This window comes from Electrona antarctica, assembly GCF_951216825.1.
Source record: "Electrona antarctica genome assembly, chromosome: 13".
NCBI lineage: Eukaryota > Metazoa > Chordata > Actinopteri > Myctophiformes > Myctophidae > Electrona > Electrona antarctica.
Genome location: NC_136794.1, coordinates 47,237,833 through 47,264,653, shown reverse-complemented (window position 1 = coordinate 47,264,653; position 26,821 = coordinate 47,237,833). Strand labels below are relative to the sequence as shown.

Below are 26,821 nucleotides of genomic sequence, written 5' to 3'. Positions count from 1 at the left end.
GACGAAGTCGAGTTCCGCAAGCATCACTGAAGTGATTTATACAACAGTTACCCTTAAAACTAAGAAAATCGCTGAAAGAATATATTTTTTTAATGACAGATGTAGTCACTACGACCACAAATGTCCCAAGAAACTAGCTAGCCTAGCCACCGAGTTTGCTAGCGCTCTGGGAGAACAGAGCAGCTGAATTCTTTGTTTTGATTAGGTGGTGAATGGTGCTGGTTCAACCCACAGCTAGAAGGCTGTTTCAACCTATCAGATTGCTTCCTCGAAACGACCTGTGGTATAATATACAGTATCCCCTGCCCAGGCACCCAAACAGGGTACTACGTAGCTCAGCAGTAGACCCGGCTATAGGACAGGAAGGTTTCAGATTACAGATTGAGAACATGTAGTGAACATTTTGTGTCAATGTTTTATAATTGGTCTTGGCGTTTGTTTCAGGCATTGCTATACATTACGCCGGGTTGCTCAGGACATTAGCAGACAACCGCTTAGGAGCACAGGGGAAGGAAAATAACCCTTAGCGAGAGCAGAGCCTATACTGCACTGCATGGTGATGCTGGTCTGGTGGGAGCAAACCCTTAGTGAGAGCAGAGCCTATTCTACTGCATGGTGATGCTGGTGGGAGCAAACCAAGCACGAACAACATCCAGTGGCACTGACAGCAAGAGGAAGTAATGCAATGAACCGGGTGAGCTTAAACAAACAGCTTCTGTTTTACACGTCAAATGCAGTAGAAGGAAAGCTACAGGCTACTGATTCATGGTTTGGTATTTGTCAGGGGATTTTAAGTCGTTTTTTTTTCAATTGTTTTGTATTTTGTAATTTCATGTGACATGGTCTATGCTAAAATGCATTGGTGCTATATGCAATATATTGGTCTATTTATTTTTTTGTTATGCAGCAGGAACACATTGGAAACAAGTGTTTCATTTACGCTTTAATGTGTTATATATCCTGGGTTTAAGTTATAGGCCCATAATGTGAATTTACTTATATATACTATACTAATATACTTATATTGTTTTACCAAAATCAAATGAATTACTTCACCCACATAGTGCTGCACATAAACCTCTCGAGTGTCTGCGTCTGCCTGAACTAGCTGGCAGGCAACTAAGCATGTAACGATACACTCAACTCACGATACGAAACACGATATGAGGTTCATGATACGATTTTTCACGATATTTTCAACACAATTATTTTCCAGACAAATGACCGAAAAATCGTTTTTTTTAATGATTTATCTTCCCCCCAAGCTTTTTTCACAATTTGTATTTAACTACATTGCAAAAGTAGCATTACTTTTCATGTACAATTACTTAATTTCTGTGCAACAACTGTAAACATGCTTTCATGTTTAAACCTAGCTCGAGTTAACATTTATTCTTTTCTTTGATGGCATCTTAGGATAGATGTAGACCTATTTGACAGTGCAGAAACATAATTGCCTTCCTTGATGTATTAATGAGCATCAATAACGACCATCACCTGTGTCACAGACACATACAGCTCCCCTCTGCAGGCCTCTACTACTGAAAGTGACTGCATGGAGTCTATCTCATTTCTCTCCAAAAGCACGTGAATATGATGGAATATGACTACAGCTCACATTTCATATCACACACTAGCACACTAAAATCAATATTAATTTTGAATAAATCGATACATATCGTCAGGATATAATATCGATATACGAATAATACGATATATCGTTACAGGCCTACAGGCTACGCATAATTTCATTGTGGTGGCCGAAACTTACCACAGTTGGCTTCATCAGAGTTGTCTCCACAGTCGTTCTCTCCGTCACAGATGAAGGGCGGCAGGGCACAGAGTCCGGTGCCACACTGAAAACGGCCAGGCTGGCATTTGAATTCCGCTGTTTATAGAGGGAGGAAAAAGTAAATTTTATCTAGTAATGCATACAAAAAACAAAAACAATAACTCCAGTGCCTGCATGTGAGAGCTTTAATCAAGCAATCATGTAACATTGATTTACTGTAGGCCTATCTCCATATTTCAACTTATTTTGTTTTTCCCGTGTATAAATGCTCATACAACAATGAATAATAATAGTGGCAAAAAAAGGAACGGTATTGGACATATTGACGATTTAGAAAATAAAGAATTGTATCAACAAAAAAAAGGAGAAACATAAACTTAATCTACATGGGAGTGGTATTTTAATAATAATAATAATAAAACTTTATTTGTATAGCACCTTTCATGACATGAAATGCAGCTCAAAGTGCTTTACAGAGCAATGAAAGATTAAAGTTGTATGTTTTACAGAGAACAACCTCACTTCACCCCCTCCATACAATTAATTCATGCTCCATTTGAAAATCGCCTTGCAGCAGCTTTTGCTACAGTTGGCCTGTTTATATAGTTTGGACTTCAATCGCATGTGTGAACTTTGGGGGTTTGTGTTTTAAGGACAGACTCACGGCAGTCGGCAGGTTCATCCGATCCATCCCCGCAGTCGTCCACCGTGTCACACTTCCACCAGAACGGGATGCACTCATCCGTCCCGCAGCGAAACTGCATGCCAGCCCCCACAGAACAAAGACACGTTTTAAATTAAGAGGCAGAATTCAAAGCCTGGATTTAACCCATTTTGACCTGAGATCAGATAAAAAAAATGTCTTCTACATCCTGACAGTTTTCTGAAAAACCTATGTTTCTATGTCAATCGTTTCTTCGATTTTTAAAAAATAGCAGACCTCAATGAAAGCAATAAGGTACACCCGCACACTGTGTATCTGCTCGGCGCAAGAGTATTGTCTTATTTAATGAAGCAACGTTTCTGGTCACTAGGGACCTTCAAAAAAATAGCAGACCTACAAGCTCGTAGCGCGCCACTCGGTGGCGCGCTATGAGCTTGTAGATCTGCTATTTTTCAATAGCTAAAGCATAACATAATGCTAACACCAAAAGGCCTTCCCGCCCAAAGCGGGTTAACAAGGTGTTTTATGTTTTTATTTTGGCCCTTTTTTGTTTTTTCATTCACTTCAAAGCAAAGTAGAAAATCAATATGCTAACACATCCACAGGCTCCATGCCACCAGGATCACGGCAAACGAGAGAACGCACGATAAACAAAGAGAAAAGCATCAAGGAATGGCTAATCTGCTTCAGGGGACAGAAATACCAAACGGAACGAAACAAACAGTTAAAAACAACAACAACAAAACTGTGGAGACCTGGTAGGGGGCAGTGGTTCCCAAACTTTTTCGTGTCAAGGACCCCCAAATCGACATTTATTAGGCCACGGACCCCCCATTTGAAAACATATGCCAGTGACCCCGATAAGGGAGGATTTTTACGGCTCTAGCAGTGATTCCGAAACACACTAATTTCAAGGACCCCCCCCAGTTTCACATGCATTATGCTACGGACCCCCGATTTAAAGCCATTTCTATCTCTGGGACCCCAATTTATATTGTAAAACCACTGTTAATTTAACTCTGAGAGTGTAGTTACAGACCCATAAGGTTCAATTTGGTTCCTAACTATCTCTAATTGAGCTAGGTACCCCCTGGAAACTCCCTCAAGTACCCCTAGGGGTCCCCGGACCCCACTTCGGGAACCACTGTGGTAGGGGATTGTAATTGAGCTGACCTGGCTGGAGGTGCAGTTGGAGAGGCATGTCTTGTTGTCGGCTGCCAGGTAGAAGTTAGTGGGACAGGCGCACTTGTGTCCCCCGCCGGGGGACAGGAGACACAGGTGACTGCACCCTCCATTTGCAACCTGACACTGGTGCTTGGGCACTGCACATGAGAGGAAGGAGAAGCCAAAGTGTATTTCACAGACCATTTCCTCCCTAATACTGTAAAAAGGCCCGTATAAACCACACGACTCCACGAGGGAGGATGGGAGTGGAGAAGTGTTCATTACGTCCTCTAAAACAAAGACGAAAAATCTCCATCGTCTACAATTTACAATAATTTACAATTTAGGAATTTAGCAGACGCTCTTAATCCAGAGCGACTTACATTAAGCAATAACAAAAGCATGGCATACATCACATATATAAAAAGTAGTTATCATGAATCATGCGTAAACTAAGAACGTAACAGTGGAGTATCTATGTAAACTATACATACTATACTATATTATATATTATACATGAGTACTATAAAGTGCTATGACTACATAAAATGCAATTCTAGTGCTGTCTACGTAACAAGCTATAAGTCTGTTTAAAATACCATCTACGTCAGGGGTTCTCAACCCGTGGGTCGCGACCCCTCGGGGGGTCGCCAAATTATTTTAGGGGGTCCCCAAATTATTAAAAAAAAATTTCACGCTTTTTCAAAAATAGCAGACCTACAAGCTCGTAGCGCGCCACTCGGTGGCGCGCTATGAGCTTGTAGATCTGCTATTTTTAAATAGCTAAATTATAACAATGCTTAAAACACCAAAAGGGGTTCCCGCCCAAAATGGTTTAAGGTTATTGTAGCAGTCAATTTATATTGGGGGTCGGGAGGGGGCGGGGCGGGGGTCCCGAGACATTGCCAAAGCATTTTCGGGGGTCCCCGGCCAAAAACGTTGAGAACCCCTGATCTACGTCTACATAAATCTAAGGGGCTAGGCTACCTTTTTTTCACTGATAAAAACAAAAAATAAAAAACAAAATAAGAACTAATTTCTATGGTGACTCAAACTGTGACTATTTCGTGACAATTTCGTCAACAAATAAAAAGTAGGCTAAAATGTTATGGGGGGACTAGTGGAGAAGAGATCCAGTAGAACAAAGGTTAGGGAGGGACTAGTGGAGAAGAGATCCAGTAGAACAAAGGCCCTGTTTACACTGGCAGACAAATCTTAGCCTGGCTAATAAGCCAGACCAAATCAGCCGTTGGCAAAAAAAAATGTGCCGGATTACGGTCTGGAGAGGCTCAATTGTACGCCCATTTCCTACACCAGAGAACTGGGCGGGCTTTGGTACAGTGACGTTCAATGCTTGAGACCTTTGACTGACAGTAGCTCTGACCAATTGCGTCAAAGAGAAAATGTTTGAACCCGCCCCCCGGGAAACAAGATCCATACACAGCATCTCCAGACTCAAATACCACACGACAGTGTGATTTGAGTCTGGCTTATTAGCCAGGCTAGACAAATCTAGCCTGAATCAGATCTGTGCCACATCATTTGGTTGGTTTAAAATGGTCACCTGACTCATTTAAACAAATCAGATTCCAATCTGGATGTGGCTCAGATCTGTTTCAGGCTGGATTTGGCTGCCAGTGTAAATGGGGCATAAGAGACAAGTTATTTTACGCTTGGTTGCGCTCGGGTGTTGCTCTCTGAAAAGAGCAGATGCACAAGCTTGTAGATACTGTATGCTACAGGAATTTTCAGCATGCAACCAAGTGTAAAATCAGCCATTATTATTCAAAAGACTATGACTAAACTAAATCTAAATTGCTGTCAAAATGAATACTGGAGGGAAGGGGGGCGTGCGCTTAGTGGCAGTGGGTCGACGACCGTACGTACCTTCGGGCTGGCGGAGGGAGTGGTACACCTTGATGGACTTGATGGCTTGCCATGAGTTGAGGAGCTCGATCCCCTGGGCCCCCGTCGTCTTGTGTGCCCGGCGCAGCGACTTGGACTTCCCGTCCGTCCAGTAGACAAAGTCCTCGAACAAGGTCAGCGCCATCACCCCCTGGATGTGATCGTAGGACACTGCGAGAGAGAGAGAGAGAGGCCCAGTGGCCCGCAGAGTCAGAGAGAGAGGCCCAGTGGCCCGCAGAGTCAGGCCTGACTCACACCTTCGCAACAGATTGATGTACAGTATGCTTGTTGTATGAGACTTATTGACTGATGCAAGCTCACAATGCATTTCCAATGGGAGTCACATGGTTTGACACAACATTTGTGTTGTATGAGGGGGTGGGGGGCAGTCGAAACACAGCCGAAAGCCGTACAACACAAATTTTGTGTCAAACCATGTGACTTCCATTGGAAATGCATTGGGGCAAGATGTATCACACCCTTTGTATACATCTAGCATGCATCATTGTTGTATGCTAGATGTAAAGGTGTGAGTCAGGCCTCAGACAAGATCGCACTGGGCAGTGCTGGAAAGTAACCAATGTACAGTATGTGTACTAAAGTACAGTACACAAGTACAATGTTGAGGTACTTTTTCTTTACTGGAGTATTTCCAATCTTCTATACTTTTACTTCTACCAGTGGTGGAAAAAGTACTCAATCGTTTTGTTTTACTTAAGTAAAAGTACCAATACTGCAATTTAGAACTACTTCGTTACAAGTAAAAGTACGGAATTGAAAAAGTACTTGAGTAAAAGTACAAAAGTATCGGCATCAAAATGTACTTAAAGTACTAAATATAAAAGTACTCATATTGAGTACTATAATGAGTACTTTCACTATTGTAAGTACATTTTCATATTAATACTTTTGTGCTTTTACTCAAGAAAAATATGTAAGTCCTGACTTTTAACCCATTTAGGCCTGACGTCGAAATAAAAAAAAGTCTTCTGAAAGAATATATATTCAAAGATTTGTGCCGCATTGTTACGATTTTTCAAAAATAGCAGATCTACAAGCTCATAGCGTGCCACCGAGTGGCGCGCTACGAGCTTGTAGATCTGCTATTTTTCAATAGCTAAAATATAACATAATGCTTAGTTAAAACACCAAAAGGTCCCGCTCAGAATGGGTTAATTGTAACAGAATTTCTACATTGCAGTATTTATACTCTTACATAAGTAAAAAAACTGTGAGTACTTTTTCCACCACTGCCTGCCGGCGAGGATTCAATTGTATTCCGGTTCAATTGAATCAAATAAATAGTGCTGCTCACTTCACTTCACATTGTGCGACCCTGGCAGTTACACATCACCTAGTGCATTTTCTGCAACACCGTGTGTGACCTCCAATTTTTCAAAATCCACAACTGCATCCATATATCAAACTACAAAAGCATCCTGTCACAATCATCTAGCTGTTCTGAAGGTCCTGCAACACTGCAGGATTCTAGAGAATAGGATTTATTTATTTTCCCCACACTGTTGGGCTGTTGTTATCATTCAAATGATTAATAGCAACACTATCAGCAATTCATGAAGCCAATACTGTACCTCTTCAGTTTGTGGCTAATGCTTAATGTATGCTCACTTAACTCTCTTCATTCAAGCTCCACAACGTGAATCGTTGTGTGCTTGTAGATCGGATTTCCGGTGCACGACACCCTCACGCAACGGAGTATACAGGATATACATTAGTATTCAACTTAAAGGGGAAAACCACCCATTTTCAACATTTTACTATGTCATTAATATACCTTAGAGCTGTTGTGTGGAAATAATAAAAAAAGTCCCCCCCATTCTGTGTTTCCCAGAACTGTAATTATGAAAAAAATCATTAACATGGTGAAACACATCTTGATGACATCATCAAGATGTGTTTCACCATGTTAATGATTTTTTTCAGACCTCTAGTTCTAGGAAACACAGAATGGGGTGACTTTTTTATTATTTCCACACAACAGCTCTAAGGTATATTAATGACATAGTAAAATGTTGAAAATGAGTGGAATGCCCCTTTAACTGGCAAAAGTCGCTGGACGGAAATAGTTTGAGAAATCTGTGACCACAGTGCACATCGATAACTGCACCCGATCGGTGTGCGGCCTGCTGACAAGCTGGACCAATAGCACTCCATCTCACCTTTATGTCTCTGCGTTCCGTCCATGTTGGCAAACAGAATGTGGGTGTCGTCTGCCCAGTAGAGTCTTTTGTTGGTGTAATCGATAGTAAGAGCAGTGGGGCTATAGATCTCTGTGTCAATGATAACCGTCTGCCCTCGGCCGTCCATGCCAATACGGCCGATGTGCGGCGACTCACAGCAGTCCACCCAGAATGCATACCTAGGCAGAAGAAGCATCACACGGTTCACACAATGGTGGACGAACAAGAAGGAAATCAATGGCCAGCCGACCGTATCCCTGACGCGTCAAATTGGAATCCCACCACCTGGCGAGCGCGGTCAAAAGTGCCTCCGACTCAGTTCTGCCCTCCCGAACCCAATGCCCGATGTATGTGGCTCACACATAAACAAGATGACTAAGCATATTAGGAGCAAGGTAAGACTAAACTAAAGAGTCAAGAGCCAAATCAAGAAGGAAAAGGAAATAATAGTTGAAAGACGCACAATGTCATGCAACAGAATATACTGTATGGATAATCTGACTGATTATTGATTATAAGGAGGCAATATAGTGTACCCTTATACCCTGAAGAAGGCAGTTGTACTGTCGAAACGTTGGTTCCTACTCTGCATCCTAATAAATAATCTGCACTTTGGCTATCAGTGTGTGCAGCCACTCTTTTGTCTTTTTAAGACTTAACTCTTTAGATGTTTCTGCCGTGAGCTGGCACCACTACTAAGGCTGGTGTGCGTTTAGCATACTCCTGCACAATATATTGTACCCTACCTGAGTTAAGGCCAGCTAGCCGACCAGCCTTCGCCAGAAATGGACTGTATCAAATATGAGTGACTGACTATCGTAAACGATACAGAGCAACCTCCCCGACAATATGGCTGAGACAGTTTGTTTATTTTTGGATAAGAATATATATAAGAGTAAAATATAAGAATTGCACAATTCTTATATGAGATGATACTAAAATGAGGGGCGGCGGTGGATCAGGGGTAGAGTGGCCAGATGGTAACCGCAAGGTTCCCAGTTCGAACCCGGGCTCCCCCAGAGTTAAATGGTAAATGGTGCATTTATATAGCGCCTTTATCCAAGGCGCTTTACATAGATTGTGCATCAATTCACCCATTCACACACACATTCATACACCGATGGCGGCAGAAACCATGCAAGGCACTAGCCAGCACATCGGGAGCAATTAGGGGTTCAGTGTCTTGCTCAAGGACACTTCGACACCAACTCTGGGGGAGCCCGGGTTCGAACAGGCAACCTTGCGGTTTCCATCCAGCCACTCTACTCCTGAGCCACCGCCGCCCGTTTGAGTTAGTGTTGAAGTGTCCTTGAGCAAGACACTGAACCCCTAATTGCTCCTGATGTGCTGGTTGGTGCCTATGTAAAGCGCCTTGGATAAAGGCGCTATATAAATGCACCATTAAGACCCAATGTTATTCTCCATAGAGAAATTACTCCCACAACCCAGGGGATGAGTGAGTGACGCTAGGACTTCGGAACTCTAAATGCACATACGGTAGGAACGAATACATGTATTAGTCTATCAACAATGACTGGAAGGATGGATATCTGCATGCATGGTCTATCAACAGTCTCTAGCGCTAGGCGTAGTGATCAATACATGATGCTACTTTAAGTCCATCAATGCTCCGCTGCATCAGGCCAATCGAACACATCACAGATTCCCTGCGTTGGTGACACCTCACCTATACTGCACAGCCATTCTCCTCTCCCTGACACTGACGCTGCAGCGGCTGCACGATGGCCTTGAAAACAGTGTGACAGCACATTTTGATTTGGTTTTAGTCTTAGGACTCGATCTTTGTCCAAGCTTGCTAAATCCACAATTTTTTGGGGAGTTGCTATTTTGGACACCAGCCTAAATCCCTAAAACACCTACCGTTACATTATGGTTTGGGGGTTACTATAATGAAACCAATCACAGTGCCACATGGCAATTTATTATTATTATTTTAATAATTATTATAAATGTGCATAACATTTGCATACATTTTTTGGGTTGAAATCTCTTTTTTGCAAACATAAATATATCTGCGTCTTGCAGGGTTAAGAGAAGGCTGCGCAATCCATTACCCCCAATGCAATGTTGCCTTACACTATGGCCCATGGAAGAGCCACCACAGAGAGTGGTTGTGTGTGTCCAGTAGGCTAGCTCCTCTATCTATCATCCACTCCGCAACCAACAGTCTAACTCGCAATAAAGCAGGGACCTTGTGCATCTACGTGATGAAACTGAATGGAATCGAATCGTTTCCGAGTGTCAAGGAATTGACACTCACTTCATGCTGATTATGGGACAATTACAATCACAGAGATGCATGGAGAATAAGGAGAGATGTTGTGCACTGAAGCAGCCATTTAGTCATCTGCAATTAGTTTTAGTCAAATATAAGATTTTAGTGGACTAAATCTACGGTTTATTTAGTCCACTAAAATGTATTTTGGCTGCATGCCGAAAATAGCTGATCTACAAGCTCACACTGTGACGCATTGCGAGCTTGTAGATGGGCTATGGGACACCTGCACGCAATCAAGCATAACATGACTTGTCTTTTATTGAATGCCACAGACGAAAAACAGTCTAAGTCCACACTATTTATCCATAATGTATAAATGATGGATAAGGGGTCAGGACAACGAGGCCTTTTCGTGGAGGGGTCAGAATGAAATTTGGACTTAGACTGTTTTTCGTCTGTGGTACTCGGATCACTTTTCCACTAGTCCCTCCCTAACATTTTAGTCTAGAATGTATTTGTTGTAGCTTAGTTTTTATTTCGTTTCAAAAGAACTGATCAGCGGCCAAATGAGATTTCTTTGGGGGTCCTTTGACATGAAAAGGTTTGAGAACAACTCGGTTTAGGGACTGTAGAAGGCGTGCACCCACCCGGTCTGGGGGTCCAGGGCCAGGTCTGTGGGGGTCCGCAGGCCGGAGCTGATCAGAATGGTGGGGTACAGGCCGTTGGCCTTGGACACCTCCAGGGTCTTCCTCTCCACGTCGCACCAGTACAGGTTCTTTCCAATCCAGTCCACTGCCAAGGCACTGGGCACCGCCGTCCTGTGGACTACCTGGTTAACACGAGAGGAAGGCAAAACATTGGTCAGCATCGGTGTGCGTGTGCATGCGTGAGAGAGAGAGAGCACTAGTCTATAGGTCCAGGTCAGCATCGGTGTGCGTGTGCATGCATGAGAGAGAGAGAGAGCACTAGTCTATAGGTCCAGGTCAGCATCGGTGTGCGTGTGCATGCGTGAGAGAGAGAGAGAGAGAGAGCACTATCTATAGGTCCAGTCTACTTTTATGTTTATCTTTGGCAGCCTAGGGGGCATGTTGGTTGTTCCAACAACTTGGGATGCCAAAACAAAGCAGCTAAACGGCTTGCAAAATTATGTTCGGTAGCCGCAAAATATGGCGATTACTGAGGCTGTTACACAATTTTACAAAAAAAATGTATTCACACAAAGGATGGCCGATATTACGTATCTGCTTACTGTTATTCAAAGAGATGATTGGAAGCGCCACCGCCAGTAGGCCTATGTGTGCCCACGGCCTATAATCACGCCAAGCTAGAGGGCAGTGTCAGCCCAATTGCTAGCCACGGCCATTAAAACAAAAGTATTCAGGCGATTCAGGTGGTCTGGTGATTGTTGTCGAAGGCTGGGTTTTCCCGGTTGAAAATCTAACCAGCGCAATATGGGGATGATCCAGGATGCCCCCTAAAATTATGAAATCTCAGGCCTGGTTAGCATGCAGGGCAGCACACAGAAACCACGGAGAAGACCTGATACTGAACAGTAAACACCCAGTGATTGTTAAGGCAGTAAACATTAACTTTATCAAAGACCTTACGTGCAGAAAAAAGTTCCTTCAAACACCTACTGTTGCAGTTGTTAGGAAGTAGTGTTGTTGGCTAAGTGCAGCTGAGCGAGAGAAGAATGTACCTGGCAACAACAATCACTTGATTAATGTGCTCATACTGTAAGTTAAGGGTCTGGTACAAACTGGAGAGTAAGAAAAAGGCAACTTAATGATGTGAGAATGATCTACGAACTTCCGTCAACGTCGCCAAGTTAGCCAATTTATTTTGTGTTAAACTAAACCAGTTGTTATGGAATAAAAATAATAACCGTGCCAGCTGGCAGTTGAAACTGTCACTTTGAAAATAGTATTTCAAACGTGGCCAGGCAGCACCCATGCAATCTGCCATTAAGGGAAATGATGTCCTTTGAGTCCTTCTCTATCTCTTTTGTTTTCATGGAAATATACACCTGCAGGCTACTAGCCAGGCCAAATAGAATGGGCCATCAGTCATTTAGACACAATCAAGGTTCAAATAACACTCTCCAAATGTCACAGTTTGAGGAAAACGTTTCTTGTTTATCTTTTTTTTTTTAATTTAGAGTAGCAATTTAGTTTTACCCCCTTTTCACCCCAATTTAGTCATTATGCCAATTATTTACTCCCCGCACACATTTCTGTGTTGTATCCTACTGACTCCCCTGCCAGGAGCTCCCACCACCCAACAGTCCCTGACAGGTGCCAACCCCCAGCCAGGAGCTCCCACCACCCAACAGTCCCTGACAGGTGCCAACCCCCAGCCCATGAGCTCCCACCACCCAACAGTCCCTGCTGACAGGTGCCAACCCCCAGCCAGGAGCTCCCACCACCCAACAGTCCCTGACAGGTGCCAACCCCCAGCCCAGGAGCTCCCACCACCCAACAGTCCCTGCTGACAGGTGCCAACCCCCAGCCCAGGAGCTCCCACCACCCAACAGTCCCTTCTAACAGGTGCCAACCCCCAGCCCAGGAGCTCCCACCACCCAACAGTCCCTGCTGACAGGTGCCAACCCCCAGCCCAGGAGCTCCCACCACCCAACAGTCCCTGCTGACAGGTGCCCACCCCCAGCCCAGGAGCTCCCACCACCCAACAGTCCCTGTTGACAGGTGCCAACCCCCAGCCCAGGAGCTCCCACCACCAAACAGTCCCTGCTGACAGGTGCCAACCCCCAGCCCAGGAGCTCCCACCACCAAACAGTCCCTGTTGACAGGTGCCAACCCCCAGCCCAGGAGCTCCCACCACCCAACAGTCCTGACTCCCTGCTGACAGGTGCCAACCCCCAGCCCAGGAGCTCCCACCACCAAACAGTCCCTGCTGACAGGTGCCAACCCCCAGCCCAGGAGCTCCCACCACCCAACAGTCCCTGCTGACAGGTGCCAACCCCCAGCCCAGGAGCTCCCACCACCCAACAATCCCTGCTGACAGGTGCCAACCCCCTGCCAGGAGCTCCCACCACCCAACAGTCCCTGACAGGTGCCAACCCCCAGCCCAGGAGCTCCCACCACCCAACAGTCCCTTCTAACAGGTGCCAACCCCCAGCCCAGGAGCTCCCACCACCCAACAGTCCCTGCTGACAGGTGCCAACCCCCAGCCCAGGAGCTCCCACCACCCAACAGTCCCTGCTGACAGGTGCCCACCCCCAGCCCAGGAGCTCCCACCACCCAACAGTCCCTGTTGACAGGTGCCAACCCCCAGCCCAGGAGCTCCCACCACCAAACAGTCCCTGCTGACAGGTGCCCACCCCCAGCCCAGGAGCTCCCACCACCAAACAGTCCCTGTTGACAGGTGCCAACCCCCAGCCCAGGAGCTCCCACCACCCAACAGTCCTGACTCCCTGCTGACAGGTGCCAACCCCCAGCCCAGGAGCTCCCACCACCAAACAGTCCCTGCTGACAGGTGCCAACCCCCAGCCCAGGAGCTCCCACCACCCAACAGTCCTGACTCCCTGCTGACAGGTGCCAACCCCCAGCCCAGGAGCTCCCACCACCAAACAGTCCCTGCTGACAGGTGCCAACCCCCAGCCCAGGAGCTCCCACCACCCAACAGTCCTGACTCCCTGTTGACAGGTGCCAACCCCCAGCCCAGGAGCTCCCACCACCCAACAGTCCCTGCTGACAGGTGCCAACCCCCAGCCCAGGAGCTCCCACCACCAAACAGTCCCTGTTGACAGGTGCCAACCCCCAGCCCAGGAGCTCCCACCACCCAACAGTCCTGACTCCCTGCTGACAGGTGCCAACCCCCAGCCCAGGAGCTCCCACCACCAAACAGTCCCTGCTGACAGGTGCCAACCCCCAGCCCAGGAGCTCCCACCACCCAACAGTCCCTGCTGACAGGTGCCAACCCCCAGCCCAGGAGCTCCCACCACCCAACAATCCCTGCTGACAGGTGCCAACCCCCAGCCCAGGAGCTCCCACCACCCAACAGTCCCTGCTGACAGGTGCCAAACCCCAGCCCAGGAGCTCCCACCACCCAACAGTCCCTGCTGACAGGTGCCAACCCCCAGCCCAGGAGCTCCCACCACCCAACAATCCCTGCTGACAGGTGCCAACCCCCAGCCCAGGAGCTCCCACCACCCAACAGTCCCTGCTGACAGGTGCCAACCCCCAGCCCAGGAGCTCCCACCACCCAACAGTCCCTGCTGACAGGTGCCAAACCCCAGCCCGTAGGAGTAAATGATAAATAAATGGTAAATGGTGCATTTATATAGCGCCTTTATCCAAGGCGCTTTACATAGATTGTGCATCAATTCACACATTCACACACCGATGGCGGGGGAAACCATGCAAGGCACCAACCAGCACATTGGGAGCAATTTGGGGTTCAGTGTCTTGCTCAAGGAGACTTCGACACTAACTCTGGGGGAGCCCACAGGGTTCGAACAGGCAACCTTGCGGTTACCATCCAGCCACTCTACCCCTGAGCCACCGCCGCAATACAATGACCAGAAGTCCCTCCCCGAACACAGGCCAATTGTGTTGGCATAGAGGCCAGACAAAACTGGATGCGCCACGGCGGATTCAAACCCACAACCTCTGTGGGGGTGGGCAGGGAAATGTGCCCCTTCCACCCAATACCTTCACCTCCACGTCCCCTTGAAGAGGGGAGGGGTTGCTAGTAAGCCCAGCCTCATGCTATCATGTCATCGCATATTTTAGTGCATTGATCCCAGTATTGCTTCATGTTCAAATTGAAGGTCAGCCCGCGAGAAATGTCAACATTTGGATATGGTTCATCAGAACAAAGGCTGGTAAGACTTTATATTAAGCGTCTAATGCGTATATAAACCACATTTATAATGTCCTTATAACTAAGGCATTATCACACTAGTTTATACTGTAATTATGCATAATAATGTATAACAAGGTTCATGAAGTAATATAACTTCTAATGTATTTGTAAAACATCTGTCCCCCAAATGAGGTCTACGGGCACTGTGCCCATGCACTTTGTGGTTGCTTTTCATTTTCAAATATTTTAACTTGTATTATCCTACATACTTAAAACAGCTTTTAGAACGATTAAAGGAGCATTCAGTGATTTGGGTGATTTGGAAAAAACCCCGGTCCACCCCGATAACAAGATGTGCAAATGCACACGCTCTACAGTGAGGGAAGTACAACAGACTAACAGCACGTGCACCAAGGCCTGCCCCACTCGATCATGATTGGAGGAAGGCCCTCTCATCCTGATTGGATGAAGGCTTTGCCACCCAAAGCCCAAACCGAAACTAGGGTTTTTTGACCCCAGGGGCTCACTGGGGACAGGGAGGAACTTCTTATATGGTCAGCACACTTTATAGTAGGGAGGATTATCCAAAAAATAAGAAAAAATAAGTGATATTTGAATTAAGTGAAATCACTGAATATACCTTTAACAACAACATATATGCTCTTAGACATACTCAACAACTTGTTTTACTGTGCCCATTCTTTTCTAAAGAACTTGGAATATGTGAAACCCATTTTGGTGTTTTAACTATTGAAAAATAGCAGATCTACAAGCTCATGAACTTGTAGATCTGCTATTTTTGAAAAATCGTGAAAATGTGCCTCAAATCTTTGAATATATATTATTACAGACTTACAGAGTGAACATTTTAACTCAAATCTTTGCTTCTGAGGGTGGTCCCTGGAAGAACATATTTTCAGATGGGGGGGGCGGAGGCATATTACATAAAATGTTTGGGGTTCTTGACATGAAATATTGAGAACAACTGATACAGAAACATAAGGTTTTTCAGAAAACTCAGGATTTTGAAGACATTTTTTAAACTTCAACGTCAGGCCCAAATGGGTTAATCCTCCAGTGCAATTTCAAATAACTACAATTAAAAAGAGCCCTGCTTCATCCGTTCACATGCTACACAAAGACAATTTACTGTGATGTGGTAACGCTTGATGACGATTGATCCAAGCTGCTGATTCAATCTGCTTTGCATTTATTGGATTCCGAGAACCTTGATGACATTTAATAATTACATTGTCATATTACTATAAAAACAAATCATATGAAATTAAATGATACATGACATGATATTAATTATATACCGTGTAGCCGATAAACTTTTTCATTTTCGAGTCCATTTAACAATTTCCGAGTAATGTGGAGCGTCTCGAGAGGGCAACGTTTAATCCTTCAACTCTTTAGTAGTCCCTTTGAATATCATTTTAAATACTTCATCATTCTTTCTCTGTCAGCGCAGGATCCACGTGCTGATTCTGTGGAGCAAATCCCGCACCTATGGTCATGAAGTGTGGGTCATGACCGAAAGAATAAGGTCGCGAATACAAGCGGCCGAAATGAGTTTTCTTCGACGGGTGGCTGGCATCTCCCTTAGAGATAGGGTGAGAAGTTCAGTCACACGAGAGAGACTCGGAGTAGAACCGCTGCTCCTTCGCCTGGAAAGGAGTCAGCTAAGGTGGTTCGGGCACCTGGTTAGGATGCCTCTCGGGCGCCTCCCTAGGGAGGTCCTCGAGGCACATCCCACTGGGAGGAGACCCCGGGGCATCTGGTTAGGATGCCTCTCGGGCGCCTCCCTAGGGAGGTCCTCGAGGCACGTCCCACTGGGAGGAGACCCCGGGGCATCTGGTTAGGATGCCTCTCGGGCGCCTCCCTAGGGAGGTCCTCGAGGCACGTCCCACTGGGAGGAGACCCCGGGGCAGACCAAGGCGCAGTTGGAGGAAATACTTCGACTCACTGGCCTTGGAACGTCTCGGAATCCCCCAGGAGGAAGTCACTAATGTTGCTCTGGAGAGGGAAGTCTGGAGCACTCTGGTGGAGCTGTTGCCCCCGCGACCCGACTACGGATAAGCGGTTGAAGATGGATGGATGGAAATCCCGCAGAAAAAAAACATGTTCAACCTCATCCTCACACTGTAATCAAGTACATGTACAGTAGGCTTACCCAAGTGATGTACTTATAGGTACGATTTTGAGGTATTATTTTTTTTTACTTTCTTCTGTATTTACAATTTTCGATACTTTTACTTCTACCCCACTAACACTACAGTACATCTCAGAGGAACATATTGTACTCCACTGCAATTATATGAAAACTTTAGTTACTTTGATTATTATTACAAAACATACTGTACTGTACACTAACCACTTCATCCCTATATACGTATTTCGGCCATTTGGAAACAGCCTAGTCTACAAGCTCACAGCGCATCATGTAGATCTGCTATTTTCAAAAGATTTATTTATACATGTTGGACTTGTGAAATGGGACATTCTGCACAATGACGACATTTACTTTAGTATATTTTGGTGCCAATACTTTTGTACTTTTACTCAAGGACATTTTAATCCATTGATACCTGGAACGCATCCATGTCACGTTAGCGTTAGCGTTTTAAACATTATGTTATAATTTAGCTATTGAAAAATAGCAGATCTACAAGCTCATAGCGCGCCACCGAGTGGCGCGCTATGAACTTGTAGGTCTGCTATTTTTGAAAAATCGTTAAAATGTGCCTCAAATCTTTCCGAAAATGATTTTTTCGACGTCAGGCCTGAATGGGTTAATACAGGACTTCCACTTGTACGCTATTACCTAGATTGCAGTAATTGATACTTTCTTTTAAGTAAAACACGCGAGTATACTTAATTCAGCACTGCAGAGCAGTGGCTCTTACAAGGTGTAAAGTAACCCAAAGCGACAGCTGTCCAGGTCCGTATCTCAAACCGTTTGCACTCTCGCTGCGCTGCTGCCGTGCAGGCATGGACCCAAACGGCAAGCGTGGCTGCGTAATTGAGCTGAAATGAGCCATTTGCCCCCCACATACCAACACTAATGTCATGTGGCATCATGGCAGGGCCAGCAGGTGTTCCAATCCCTGTGTCTCTGCATGGGGCTCCGATCACATGACCCAACACGGGACCGTACGACGTGGCCATTACCGCCGGGAGCATGCAGTGTGTTATGAGGCCAGTTACCGCCGGGAGCATGCAGTGTGTTATGAGGCCAGTTATACTTTCATGGTCGTGTCAAAGAAAAGAAGCAGCTGGTATAATGTTGACACTATTAATTTGCATTCACTGCAACGCTAACTGGCTTTTGGCCACAGGCTGTAAAAGTCCATTATGATGTCCATAAATGGGAAGAAAGGTGCCCATCAATGAGGCTGTGAAAACGAGCCCCTCTCTCTCTCTCTCTCTCTCTCTCTCTCCCTCCCTCTCTCCCTCTCTCTCTCTCTCCCCCTCTCCCTCTCCCCCCCCCCCCCCCCTCTCTCTCTCTCTCTCTCTCTCTCTCTCTCTCTCTCTCTCTGCCCCTCTCTCTCTCTCTCTCTCTGCCCCTCTCTCTCTCTCCCCCTCTCTCTCTCTCTCTCTCTCTCTCTCCCCCTCCAGGATCACATGAATGACTCATTCTCAAACGGTATATAGATAAATAAATAAAATAAACGTACTGGCATTATGGCTTGTTAAGCCACGAGTCAATTGTTATTGATTGCTCTTTCAAAATAATGTACAAACGAAGCAGCAGCAGCAGCAGCGGTGGTGGCATCACGTCAGACAGTCAGTGTGATCCTGCTCTGGTATACTTACAGAGATGAATAGCCTAGCGTTGGTGTCTGGCGGAAAGAAACCTGCACGCAATCTCTGTATTTCAATGTGTCATGTTCCTTTTTTCATAAAGCACTGCCTGGTCCATAGCCTTCTACTGCTTCTACCCTGCAGTATGAGGCTATGGGACTTTCGGTCCCATAGCCTCAAATCAAAATCAAATCAAAATCAGACCAGCCTCTCTTCTTTAGCGTATTTTAAAAGAACGTTTTTGCTACTCACCAAAACAAAGGCGGGTTGTGTCATTAGAAAGCCTAATTTCCTTAGTGGACGCACTCTGAGCCCCCCACCACACGTGTAAACGATACTTTTTGGCCAGAAAGGGATTTTCTTTCACCGGAGGAAAAATATTCTCTATGAGGCAGTTCTCTGGGCAATATATATGCTTTGAAAGTATATTTTTGATCGACTTTCACGTCAAGTCAATTTTGAATGCAGGACATTTACTTAAATACTTTACAAAGTATTTTCACACTGCGTTATTGATACTTTTCTTCCAGTTTTTGAGGTTTATGAGGTGACCCCTTGGTGTGGTTGTTATGTGGGTGGGGAAAAACATCACGGCACTTAAATTTGAGTACTTCTTCAACCACTGGCTGGCAGCTAGCCTATAGGACGGATGAATACTCACAGGTTGGAGAGAGAGAGAGAGAGAGAGAGAGAGAGAGAGAGAGAGAGAGAGAGAGAGAGAGAGAGAGAGAGAGCTGAGGGACAGCCAGTGGACAGTAGAGACAGGTATATCTGGCTGAACAGGGTCATTAAGTTGCTGTTATGTTTCTGTCTATAAATTTGTTACTGTATTGCTTGTTGTTCATTATTGTTGGGATGTTTGTTGTTGTCTCTGTGTGCGCAGAGAGTTGTTGTCTCTGTGTGTGCAATGTTGACTTTTGTTTTGTTGTATGTATGCTTTGGCAATGTAGAACATATTTATCATGCCAATAAAGCCTTTTGAAATTGAAAATTGAAATTGAGAGAGAGAGAGAGAGAGAGAGAGAGAGAGGGAGAGGGAGAGGGAGAGGGAGAGGGAGAGGGAGAGGGAGAGGGAGAGGGAGAGGGAGAGGGAGAGGGAGAGGGAGAGAGAGAGAGAGAGAGAGAGAGAGAGAGAGAGCGAGTGCAGAGCATAGAAGAGAGAGAAATGGGGCCAGGGCCTCTTGGGGTCCGCACGGCGCCAGGCAGGCAGGCGGGCAGCAGCATATGGAAGGGCCACGGTGGCTAAACCCCGCTGGTACCTTGAGGTCGCTCCCGTTGAGGCGCATCCTGTTGATCCGGCGGCCGCTCGGCCGGGTCGAGTCCACCCAGTAGATGAACTCCTTCCTGTAATCAAAGTCTATGTGGATGATGTTGTTCAGGCCCTGAGGAGTGAGGAGACACAGAAGAAGAAGAAGAAACGTTAGGTCAATTCACAATGTAGGCATTTAGCCCAGAATGTAGAAGAACTGTTATTTTGATCAACGCATGCCTGTTATCTCTCCTAATGGTACCACATCAATACAGCATGGAATCCTACAGCAGGACAAAATCCTATCCAACAATGACAATATATCATTTCGTTTTGGGTCTGCGAGGCTAAATCTCATGAAATGGTTGTCCGTCCGTGGCTCAAATTCAGAACGAATAATGGGCCTTGATATGAAAAGAGTTGAAAACGACATGCTATCCAAGTTACATTTTAGCCTTTGCATAAGAACGCACGGTCGTCAAGGCTAGGGCAAGTGGTACGGGCTAAGGTGAAGTCTGAAGAGGTGAGTCTTCAGTCTTGGGACGTGTGTGTGTGTGTGTGTGTGTGTGTGTGTGTGTGTGTGTGTGTGTGTGCATATCATTTCAGAATCAGAATCATTTGTTTACAGTAAGTATGCCATACTTAGTCACAATCAATCAATAAAATGTTATTTGATATTCATGATGACACGCGGAAATAGCTTAAAAAGCTCAAAAACAAGCTCACAACTGTTGTTGTGACCTCAACCGCTATAAATTTAGCAATACATTTTGGCACAAGGAATCTGACTCGGAAATATTCTGAATGGAAAAGAAGTGTTAAAGGTTTTCTTTCTTTCTTTCTCTTTTTGCTTTATTTGGGAGAGTTCCAGAGCCGAGCCCTCTGAGACTGATGAACCTTTCATCCGAGCAGGACGTTTTCCTGGGATTCATCCATGTGTGAAAGAAAGTCTAGAGACTCCAGGCAGCACCTATACTATACTATAGCTCTAATTCGTCTCTTGTAGACAGACTACAAAATAACGCTACGGATATAGAGTCTGGAACTATACGTACACCTCCTGAAAGCCACGGAAGGCCAGCTGTCATCTGGTGGTTCCCATTTCTGATAACTGCATTTGAAATGACACCGCAAGAACTAAATGCCTGAAGTGCATGAGAGAACAGAGTGACGTGTGAGAGACAGCAAAATCCCCAAACAGCCATGCATGAGTATATCAACCAACAGGGTAGGGTCCAACTAGTTTGATTTACATCAGCGATCACTGGAAGCATTTCAAAAGTCAACAGTCTGACTGAAGAGACTAAGCATCACTCTACATTATGATCTTTTTTTTTAATAATTTTTATCCCACGATTTTGTAACCCATTTTTCACCCCTGTGTCAATTATCTAATGTGATCCTGGGCTCTACACACCCTCCGCCAACCTAGTCCCCATATATGGGGGACAATGGGGAGAGCAACGGACTTGAACTCATGCTTCCTTCATGCCTGAGTGTCCAAGTTGCTCCTTTACACCTGACAGGGGGGAGTTTCCCTGGTTGGACGTAGCGTGTGGAAGGAACACGTTATTCCAACCAGTTCCTTTCCCCTCCACCAGGCGCCCCAGCTGGCCAGGGGGAGGCAGTTTTAGAGACCAGGATTACTGCATGTTTTTGTGAGGGTACCTACCCTAGGGGGACACGGGGAGAACATGCAAACTCCACACAGAAAGGCCCTTTCGCCAACCCCGCCTCGGGTATGGGCACTGATGAAGCGGAGGAGGAAACACGCCGCCAGCACCCACAGCGCCCCGAGCGGGAATCGAACCCAGGACCTTTTAGCTGTGAGGCGACAGCACTACCAACTGTGGAGGAGGAAACACGCCGCCAGCACCCACAGCGCCCCGAGCGGGAATCGAACCCAGGACCTTCTAGCTGTGAGGCGACAGCACTACCAACTGTAGAGGAGGAAACACGCCGCCAGCACCCACAGCGCCCCGAGCGGGAATCGAACCCAGCACCTTCTAGCTGTGAGGCGACAGCGCTACCGACTGTGCCACCGTGCCCCCTAGGGGGCGCCACCGTGCCCCTCACATTATGTCCCATTAACTAATTTATTGCGGCTAGCTGTTAGCATAAATCCCAGTAACAGGTGCCACCATACGCGTTCACTTTAAATGTCGGAGTTTGTGTCGTCCCCCCACACACACACACTCCTGTATCATTGGAACAAGCACACACTGTTTACCTTTCGTCAGAAGCTTTTACATGGCGGGAGCGTCGCGGTACAAAGGCACAGGTCCCCTCTATTACCCCTCTTCTTAAAGGAGCATTCAGTGATTTGAGTGATTTGGAAAACCACCCAGTCCGCCCCTGTAACAAAATGTGCACATGCACGCTCTACAGTGGGGGGAAGTGCAACAGGCCAACAGCATGTGCACCAAGGCCCGCCCCCACTCGATCATGATCGGAGGAAGGCCCCTCTCATCCTGATTGGATGAAGGCTTTGCCACCCGCAACCAAAACTGAAACTAGGGTTTTTTGACCCCAGGGGCTCACTGGGGACAGAGAGGAGCTCCTTATATGGTCAGCACACTCTATAGTAGGGAGGATTATCCAGAAAAAAATTAAAAATAAGTGTTATTTAGATTAAGTCAAATCACTGAATATACCTTTAAGCTCCTGTCACTGTTCTTACAACGACTCTTACAAAAGGTGAACTTACAAGATCACAGGGACACCGTGCGTCCAAGAAGCGCTACAAGGTTTACTTTTGTACGCCTTACTATTGGTTGACCTAAAACGATGGTTCTTCTACATTTTCTTATTGAAGAACAGATGTGTAGACCGCCATTTGTCGATGTCAACACCTTTGTCGATGTTTTTTGCAAATAGCAGGCCGACGTGCTCACACGGCTCTATGCAGTAGAGTGCAAATGCAAGTTGAGTTTTTAGATTTATATGCGTGAGTGCACTCCAGAATTTATTAAACTTTTTGCGTGTATACTTATATGTCCACGATCTAACAAGAGGTGTGCATAGCTGAACATGTCAGTGTTTCAACCCATGTATTATTGAAATCATAGAAAATACATTATGGATTCATTTGGATAAACAGACTACCTCGGGGTGCATACTTAGTTTAGACTAGTCATTGGTTAGACATGGGTTAAGGTTAGGTTTAGGCGTGCTGCCCTGTGGGAGGTTAGGGTGAGGGTTTGAGATAGGTTGTAGTTGTAGGACTAATGACTGGTCAAACTAATGACCAAAAACTGTCTAAACTAAGTACTGCACCTGACTACCTCATTATAAAAAAATAAATCTGCATTAGCATTTTTTAGTTTGGCATTAGCACTTTTTTGTTTTGTTTCACACATTAAAGTAAGTAAGTAAGTAAGTCTATAAAAGAGGCAGACAGCGAAGCAACTTTTCTGCTTGGCCAGGATTTAATTTCCAATGTTTATCAAAAACATTTTTGGTGCAACATTTTTATTTTGGAAACAGTGGTAATGTTGTTTACCCTGAACAGCATTCAGACTCTAGCCAGTGAAAGATGCAAGGTAAACAGGAAAAAACACCTCATACGGATGAAATAAGGATAAATATTAACTGATACAGTTGTTCCCCATTGTCCACAGCAACAGCGGGAAACCAAAATATTCACGTTAGTGCCTACGCTTACAATTTGAAACCGCGTGCATCAAGTCAGCAATCTAATCCCGGACAGAGCGCTGTTCTGAACATGTCCTGTACAACAGCCTGTGAATTCACCAGTAGTTATTGATTTTTGGAGGCGATTCCCCACAAGATGCAGTGCCTGGAGCAATATAGACCAGATGAAAAGACAAAGTGAAGTGTGGAGAGTGGAGACTGCAAGCCCTATCAAAGCAGGAGGAAGAGTGAAGTACTTCCCTTCCCCCGTCATGCTCACGAGACCCCCACTGTCAGCCAGACACACAAACGGCTCCCCAAACAAGCACGCCTCCTCCCCGAGGTGACTGGCGAGCAGCGCCGTGTGGGTGCAAAGAAAACGTGCCAGGACATCTTGACAGGCGATACTGTAAGAGTACATCTTCATCTTAGATCATCAACACCCTCGTAAGGGACATGCGCCAACGTCTCCTGGGGGGGATCGAGACCTCACTCCAGCACTGCTACTCCTTAGACCAGTGATTCTATTGGTCTGAGAGGTGTTGTTTCTACCGCCACCGGGACATGTTATGACAGGAACGTTAATTAGACCTGACGCCGATTCTAAAAACACCTTCCAAAGCCTTCCTGAAGAAATGTGTCATATATCTAAAATGCCGGGAAGTGCCAACGTTTCTTTTTAACAGGATAACGCATGTGAATTTTACAATAAAAGTCTGATTGGTACATTACAAACACTCATTGGCTCTTTAGGGACTTACATAAATGAATGAGCGACCGTGTGTGATCTGAACGGGGGCTGTAACGGTTTGACGTGAGGTCAGTGGAGTGTCCACCAGGAGCACTTAGCGCTGCACACACCATACGCACATCTCCCACTCCGGCGTCCATTACAGTCAGCGATGCCAGTGATTCATGTGAACCACGGACGGCATGGACACTCCGGCACAGACAATATGGATGGAGTGGAGAGGTTAGGGCCCAGGTGGGAGACCCCCATAGAATGTCCCGCACCGCAGGCTGATTTAAATCTCACTGGACCATTTGTGATAATCAAGGGGGGGCGATGGTGATGAGACCGTGCGATGATTGAAAGAGCCTTTCCCGCGGGGGGGACCTTGATGGAGTCGTATCTGCTCTACCTGGCAGTCAGGGAGGCAAGTATACATTGGCCCCTTTAGAGGGAGAGAGTAGGGCTTGGGTTGAAATAACATTGACAGCTATGACGGAACAGAAGCGTGTTCGGGGGAGGGAAGCTGGGCGGGGACTGAGGAGGGTGATATTTGTCACTGCATGTACAGTACAGTACTCCAACGGGCTGCAGCTGGGCGTAGTGACGGTCGGGAGGAGTAGGACGAAGGCTCTACGTCCTCCCGGTGGGGGCTCCTCACTGGTAGATGAGTGAGTATAGGACACAACAGCACAACACACGTGTGGGGAGGAATTAATTGGCATAACGACTTACGACTTACATTTGGGAGGAAAAAAAGGGGGAAGCAAAAGGAAATAAATTAGCACTTTTCACAGCAGCCATTTTGATAGGTAAGCTCAGCTGCAGGTATTAACAATTACTGTCAATTAATAGTTTCTGTGTGCCAGTAAGTTAACTGTACATGCTGGGCACACAGTAAGGCATACTGTACTCTAAATTAAACACACCCGTTCATTAATTAATGTCAGCTGTGTTTACTCGTCAAAATGTCTTCCTTCTGAGTTCTTAGTGCTGCACCGAGATTTGAACAGCGGGGGAGGGGGGGGGGGGGGGGGGGGGGGACTGATGGCGGACGCTATAGTGTGTCTAAGGTTTCATAACGCAACGCCACGTGAGTGTCTGCAGATCAACAAAGTAAAGCACAAACGCACACACACGCAAATGCACACACTATTTGCCTTTTGTTCTTTTCTGTTTAGTTTTCTTCAGGGCAGTGCAGAGAACACTGAGGGGGGCAAGGGTGGTCTTTATGTGGCGGTCACACCAGAAATGTGGTACATTGGATGTCTTATGCTAATGCAGCAATTAAGTGACGTCATGTTGTAGTTTTCGGCGATCACCTTATCGCCTAAAACTGGAGTATCAATGGGCCTTTACTTTGACATGATTGCTATGGCCTGGAATCGAACCTGCCACATCCGGGACCTTTGGCTTAGTGGCTTATTCCACTTTATATCCATTCACAGAGCCCGCCTGCATAATACATATGTGACCGTTTCTGACCGAGGCTAAGTCATTGATTTTTTTTTCATGTCATATGAAAGCAGGGAATCATAGCTTCAAATTGACATATTGGTTGTTCAGTTTGACCCACCAGTTTTGGAGATATGGCTTATAGAGATAATGTCTTGCAGAAAACAGCGAGTTGAGAAAACTCGCTTGAAAGGTTGACTTCTTCTAAAATTACACCTAGCTACATGTTTAAGCATTCATTTCGTATTTACATGTCAATTTCAGCTCTGACATTTATTTCAGACATGCTCTAGTGTGAAGAGTCTGCCTGTGCAATTAACTCATTTTGGATAAAATAAAAAACAGTTGTTCTCCTCTCCTGAATAGTTAGTCTTGACTGTCTCTGTATCAAAAAGATCACATATAATCAGCGATTCAGCTGATTATGTATTCAGTATATTGTCGTCTTTGTGCGAAGGTTATTCGGTGCATATTAAGTTTGCTCTTTTCCCTCTGTCTGGTTGCAGAGATCCTGGGCTGTGTGGGAGTGGGAGGACACACCCTTGTTTTCCCAACAGCCCCATTGGACTATTTCCTACACAAGGCGGAAATGCTACGGCGCCATTTGAGATTCAATTTGGTTATCAATTGCCTCCTGATGAATGGGATGTTTTACTGCTTTATGCAAAGACACTAAACGTTTACAGACACGTGCACACACACACACACACACACGCACACACACGCACACGCACCCACACGCACCCACACCCACACGCACACACACACACACACACACACACACGCACACGCACACGCACACGCACACGCACACGCACACGCACACACACACACAGATCTACATAATGACTCACTCCTCCTGCCACTATACCCGGCCCACTGAAATTAGCTGGAATTAAGAGTGTGTTTCTGAGGAGGTGTGTGTGTGTGTGTGTGTGTGTGTGTGTGTGTGTGTGTGTGTGTGTGTGTGTGTGTGTGTGTGTGTGAGGAGGTGTGTGTGTGTGTGTGTGTGTGAGGAGGTGTGTGTGTGTGTGTGTGTGTGTGTGAGGAGGTGTGTGCGGTGGCAGTGACAGTGACCGTGGGGCCTCGTTATCGGAGCAAACACACGTCACCACCACCACCACCTTAATTGTTGCTCCATTAATCCATTCTGGGTGG

General features: G+C 46.0%; 1 protein-coding gene across 1 annotated transcript in view; it reads right to left on the bottom strand.

Moving 5' to 3' along the window:
- The window catches only part of lrp1bb (low density lipoprotein receptor-related protein 1Bb), a gene marked incomplete at its 5' end in the record, with an annotated part of 503,119 nt that overhangs the window by 110,538 nt on the left and 365,760 nt on the right, over positions 1-26,821 (bottom strand). Inside the window, 7 exon segments of the mRNA XM_079517841.1 lie at positions 1,772-1,888; positions 2,457-2,550; positions 3,630-3,778; positions 5,508-5,696; positions 7,706-7,905; positions 10,613-10,794; positions 19,856-19,978. Of these exon segments, the coding sequence (XP_079373967.1) occupies positions 1,772-1,888; positions 2,457-2,550; positions 3,630-3,778; positions 5,508-5,696; positions 7,706-7,905; positions 10,613-10,794; positions 19,856-19,978 (1,054 nt within the window).